The sequence below is a fragment of the Genypterus blacodes genome, unplaced genomic scaffold (assembly GCF_046128005.1).
Source record: "Genypterus blacodes isolate CSIRO-AG114 ecotype Tasmania unplaced genomic scaffold, CSIRO-AGI_Gbla_v1 ptg000120l_1, whole genome shotgun sequence".
Lineage (NCBI taxonomy): Eukaryota > Metazoa > Chordata > Actinopteri > Ophidiiformes > Ophidiidae > Genypterus > Genypterus blacodes.
Genome location: NW_027466923.1, coordinates 1,377,005 through 1,383,004, shown reverse-complemented (window position 1 = coordinate 1,383,004; position 6,000 = coordinate 1,377,005). Strand labels below are relative to the sequence as shown.

Genomic DNA, 6,000 nt, shown 5'->3' with positions numbered 1-6,000 from the left:
ACACACACACACACACACACACACACACACACACACACACACACACACACACACACACACACACACACTGTCACCCAGCCCCATGTGACATGTCTGCACTTTGTGTCTGCGTTGCTTCCTGATGCAGTTGACTTGCTGCATTTGTTGCTGGGGTCTCCTGAGAGAGAAAAAGGGGAGTAGATTGTCTCGCCTGAGTCGTCGGGCTTGTCAGTCACAAAGGGAGCCTTGCAAGCTACGCAGGTGATTCAGCGGCAGCAATTATCGCATGAATAATGCATGAGAGGTTGTTATTATTCTAAATTTACATCTCAAAATGATCACGGCTCTGCATGTCTCTCAGCATTCCTGACTTTGTGGACCCTGCTCGCTTGTTGTTGATAAATTTCTGTCACCTTCTTTTTCTCGGTCACTGTTTATTCTGATGATGTCTGATAATGTAATCGTTGTTTCTCTCTCCTCTCATTTCTAATCCCTAGCACCTCCAATTTCCTCTATACTGACTTCACCTTCAGCACATCACTCTTTCGTTGGTTCATTCGTTTGTTGGTTGGTTGGTTGGCAGAATCCCACAGTGCTGTTCCTGGTGGAGGCACTCTAGCAACCATATCAGATTTAAAAGCTTTTATTTCAATAGCTATGAATGGGATTTTGTTTTAGAGAAGATGTTATTTTAATGGAAATGTTCCTTTCATGATCAGATTACATTCACCCTTTTCTGTTTTACATCTCTCCACTCCATCTCACAGAGACATTTCTACAGATCTGCTACCACCGTGCTGTCACCATGCCGGCTATAGTCAACCTGCTCTTCAACGCCGTCTCTACCAACACAACCATTGCCTTCACCGTGGTGCTGCCGCTGGTCAGCCTGGTGTCCCTTCTGGTAGGGGTTGGAGGTCACCTCCTCCTGTGGCTGGTGTTAATAAGGAACCCCCAGAGCCGCTCTAAGCCGAGCTCCATCCTCCTCCTCAACCTTAGCCTGGCTGACCTAGGTGCCCTGCTCACACTGCCATGTATACTTCTGAGTGCTAGTTTCCAGAACTGGCAGCTCGGTGGTGGGATCTGCATCCTCTTGGGGTTTACGACATCGCTGACAGCTGGCGTGGATATTTTCAGTCTGGCAGCTTTGTCAGTGCTGAGGTATCGTATTGTTGCCCCGCGGACGAGACCTCCTGCGAGCCCCATACAAGTGTGAGTATCTCTTGTCAAACGTAGGTGAGTTGGTCCTGAGGTAGGTAGGGCCGTCCAAACTGGGGTGTCTCTAATGTTGGTGCCAACAACAAAAGGAGCCAAATATTGATACATACCCCCATGGTCCTCTCCTTTACACCTGCTTTAAAATCCATTCTTGTTACCTGGATGTTATCTGCATTGCAATCAGATCTCAGTAGGCGTTAAGCTATTCCCCATTCCTCCTTCTTGTTCCATGGACGATCATCATTCATTCATGAAATAACTAATAGCTTTTATGCTGTCACTGCCCACATTCAAGTAAAGAGAGCGATTTAGCACCATGGACACACTGCACTGCACTCACTGAACTCCAACAACTCCAGAGTGTGCAGTGTTTCAAAGCAATGGGCCTTCAGGATAATGGGCTTTGGTTTTTGGGATAACAGGCCATCGCACCAATGGCATGGCACCAAGGAGAGCAACCTGGTTAAGGCAGAAACGAACAGTTAATGGTACAGATAACAATGTTACACCAGCAGACCCTTACCCTGGTTACTGGAACCAGGTTTCAAGTTTGCATGGCATTTTAGAAGCCAAGTTACTGCTGCAAGTGGGGAATAACCAGGTGGTAATTAAAGCTTAAAATGCGCTGTAGTTAAAGTTTATGACTGCTCTCAACATTCTTGCATAACAGTCCTGCTTCTTCTGCCGCAGTTAGTGTCTATGTCTCACATCCATTCAGAAAGATTGTTTTGACAAACAGTCAAACAGTAGAGCCAAAGCTAAACCAAAGCTTTGGCACAGTCACAGTCAAATCCATCATTAATCAAAAAGCACCATGCATGCACTACACAATTGTTCTTACATTGCAGAGGTATTTTAAGGAAGATGTGTCAATGTCACATGTAAGCGAAGATACCTTTAACTCTGGGTGAACTATAAGCTGCATTTTGGGAGCAAAATAAAGCAGAGAAGAAGAGGGAAAGTTTAGGTTACAGCAGAAACGCTGCCTGGAAGCAATTCACAAAATACATTCGGACATTTGGAGTCCTTTTGAGACTAACAGGGAGTAATGGCTAACAGAGTTAATGGCCAAATAATCCTGCTTTCTCTTTTTCCTCCCCCAGGTTATGCACAGTGGTAGTCATTTGGCTGGTGTCAGTAACCATGGCATTACCAAAGGTCACCTATATTAACTTTGACAGTGGTTGCACATGGTCAGTAGGTGCAGACCAGTGGCTGGGCTTCCTGGTTCCGGCCTTTCTGGTTTATTATGTGGCCCCCCTCCTCTGTATCGCTATCAACTGCGGCCTCATCATCTCCCACCTCCACGGCTGTAAGAAAACTCTGGCTGCCGACCGGCGCAACAAAAAAGCGACTGCTCTGCTGCTGGGCTCCACTCTGGTGTTTGCAGTTAGCTGGCTGCCTTATTACGCACTTGAGTTTGTTAATGTTGTGTCTCCTTACGTCAGCTCTGCAGCCTTTCCCCTTAACATACCAAAAAGTAACAGACCTTCAGTCCTTAGCTCAACCTTATCTCCCCCATATTCCTCTACTGTGCCAAGTGAGGAAACAGAAACAGAGGTGTCCTTGATGTGGGAGGTGGCGTCCCTGTCTGCCATTTTGTTGGTGTGTCTGGCGCCGTGCTGGAACCCGCCGCTCTACTTCCTGTTGTCTCGTCCGGCGGTGCGTCAGCTCCGGGCTCTGCTGCCTGCGTTCTTACATAAACACTGGGGGAAGAAGCGAGTGCAGCGCTGGCGTGTAGCTCCTGCTCCGCCACCGTGTCGACCACATTCTCTACCTGACACACACTCGATTACACGTCCAACGTTGACACATAGACTGACCCAGTAGAATAAGCACAGAGAACTCATTCACAATAGAATCTACTGATCCCCCTGATCCCCGTGTTGAAGTATTCAAATACTCGTTTGTTACTGAAATACTGTACCACAAAATTACAATTCGGAGTATTTCTTTTTTGGACAAAGTAGCCTGATCCATAATTGAGCTAGAAATATGCAGAGGTAATTATTTCATTTTCCCTCACTCCTATGACTGGATAACAGATTTCAGTTACTTGAAACATTTTAGATGATTTTTAATTCCTACGCAAGAACTAAGCCGAAATTCTGTAGTTGGTTGTAGTAGTACAATGGCAGCAGGACTGACATGTTGGAAACTGCACCTTATTGCTGCAATTCCAATGTGGTTAATGTGTTCGTTATGTATTTGGGTTAGCTCATTTTTGCAAAGCTCCACAGAAATCCTTAGTATTGTTATGAATGTAACAGTTTTGTCGACTGATAGTTCAAAAACTTGTTTGGAAAATGTATCAAATTCTTGAATCCTGATACCAGTGTGTGGTCCCAGCCCCATAAGAAACACACAGATACAAATGTGACTCATTATACGTATTTGCTAAGATGCTTGTGTTGTTAAGGCCACATCCTCTTTGCTTTTATGACATTTCTTGTATAGAAGGACGTAGGCGACAGCATGTGAGGCTCTTGGAATAATGACAGTGTAGAATAAATAGAATTTACCATGTGCCATAAAAACACAACAGGGTTTATAGTTTGGAACACAATCCCAGAATCACTAAGCAACGCATCAGCCTGGCCGTGTGAGGCATACAGAGGAGAAGACTACAAATCCAAATGAACCAAAGAGACAATAAAAAAGTGTTCTTACAGTTTAGACCTGAAGCAGCAAAATATCACAGACAGAAATAATTGACACATTAAAATACTTGCAGCTTGGGCTCATGTGCAGGAGCAAATGTGAGTTAGTCGTGTAAATGTAGCAAGAGACATCTTCTAAGAACTGCTTTCCTTATTGGACCTGAGCATGCACCTGTATTTCCAGACACTAAAGGCCCTGTAGCTAGCCCACATTAACAAATTTGACCTACCCAAACATAGATCAGATTCCCTGTAGAGCTTTTAAGAACCCAGCCAGACCTTTACTGAATGTGCACTGCATGAAAACAGAAAAGCTTCTTACAAGTAGTCTCCACAGGGCTTCCTTACATTGCATCAAGTGAATTACAACACGCAGTACACCCTTGTAACCCCATTACTAAGCCATCTGACAGACTCAAAACCCAGGGGACCCAGGGCACCTCGGTTCGCTGTAAAGCACCCTGCAAAGCCCTTTGCTGTAACATTAACCAGTAACCTTGGAAAAAGAGGTTTCCTGACTTATGACGCTCGCTAATGGAAGCTGACTTGTTTTGTTCTGAGGCTGAATACACAGATGTGCTTATTAAACAGGGATATGACAAAATGAATACATCAGAGAATGACTGGGGAAATGACTTATTAACAAGTGGAACCTATCTGGATCCAGAGTGGGTTAAAATTACAATAAGAAGGGCATGTCATGAATTTGCATCGGTCAGGGGTTTTGTTTGACAAACTGCCTCTGGAAAAGTAATTGGATTTGCTGTTGCTGTTGCTACCAATGCTAAGAAATGCAGTGATTGAGAATGTAGAAACACTTGACCCCACAATGGAGATATAATGGTTTTGTTTCCCTGTTTGGGTGCGCAGAGAGTGAAATATACTTTATGTATATACTATATATATACATATATATCCTTTTCTCTCCTCTGTCTTTGTTTATACATTGTTTTTGATTCTTTAAATCTAAAAAATCTGCAATTTTCTAGGTTTTATCAAACTTTGGGGGTCTTATTTTTTTTTAAATTCTACAATTGAGAATTCTCTAGAATCAGGGATTTGTTTTAGATTTTTTCCCTCAACTCTTTCTATGTACAGAAATGTTTTTGTCATTTAGATCTGCAATAATAATCATAGAATTAATCGAATAAAACACTTGTGAGGAATTTTCCAATGACTCATTTTTGGATTAGCTGTGATGTTACAGGGTTAAAATAATGAACAATCCAACAGCAGCAGAGATTATGGAGAGCTTTGTACAGCTTGTATTGTCACCATGACACTATGAGGCACTGTCTGACCTTGCAGGGATCTTCTCATTGGCAGCCATTAATCCTCCCTGGTTACCTCTTGACCTCTTGACATCTCCCAGCCTGCACCGCTGCATGATGTAATGACAGAACCGTGTTTCCATTAGCGGGAAACAGGCGGTTCTTTGTCGACACCATCTTTGTGGATAATGCGAACACTTAGCTCTGTCATCTGCCTCTGCTGTGATCATGCACACAGTGCAACACATGAGCAAGCTCTCAAGTCCTGACGAGACTTAATTAAGTCGGCAGATTGGTGAACGATTACAACAGAAGTCGTGATAAGTAGGCGCAATTAAAGGCTCCTTCCCATTCAAACTGTTTACTGTGACATCTTTGGAGGCCTGTTACACGGTGACATCAGGATAAGTCACATCCCAGGTAGAATGGGCTGCAAACTGGTGCTGGAATGAGAGGGTAATCATAAAGATGTACCAATTTCAGCAACGTGGGAGAGGGTTATGATGAAGGAAGGGGCAGCCCTTTGTCTTGACATGTTGAGAGAAATGGTTCATTTAACACTTAATATTCTCAAATGGGTGTCAGGAGGTCATTCACTGCCATTAAATCCTACAGGGAGGATGTTTAAGAGATCAAGCTCACCAACTGTTTGACAAATGGGCTTTCAGCTTCGGCACTTGGTTCACACAAAAAACTCAATATGCATGAATGAAAAGAGGGGGGAACACAATCATGCAACTCGTCTCTTCAAATGCTGTCAGACATTTTCCCAAGTTCATCTTTTGTCACCTTATTTTCTCTTTTGAGAAACAAACATAAAGCCATGAATGAAATGTCCTTAACATTTCAAGCTGTGTTCCCTTAATTCTTTT

The 6,000-nt window shown here is 43.5% G+C and overlaps 1 protein-coding gene across 1 annotated transcript; it reads left to right on the top strand.

The window, feature by feature from the left end:
• Positions 1–784: 784 nt before the first annotated feature.
• Positions 785–3,027, top strand: LOC143010006 (somatostatin receptor type 3). Its single transcript, XM_076162113.1, has 2 exons — positions 785–1,191; positions 2,301–3,027. Exons 1-2 carry the CDS (start codon positions 785–787, stop codon positions 3,025–3,027), a joined length of 1,134 nt encoding a protein of 377 aa, XP_076018228.1.
• The last annotated feature ends 2,973 nt before the right edge of the window (positions 3,028–6,000 follow it).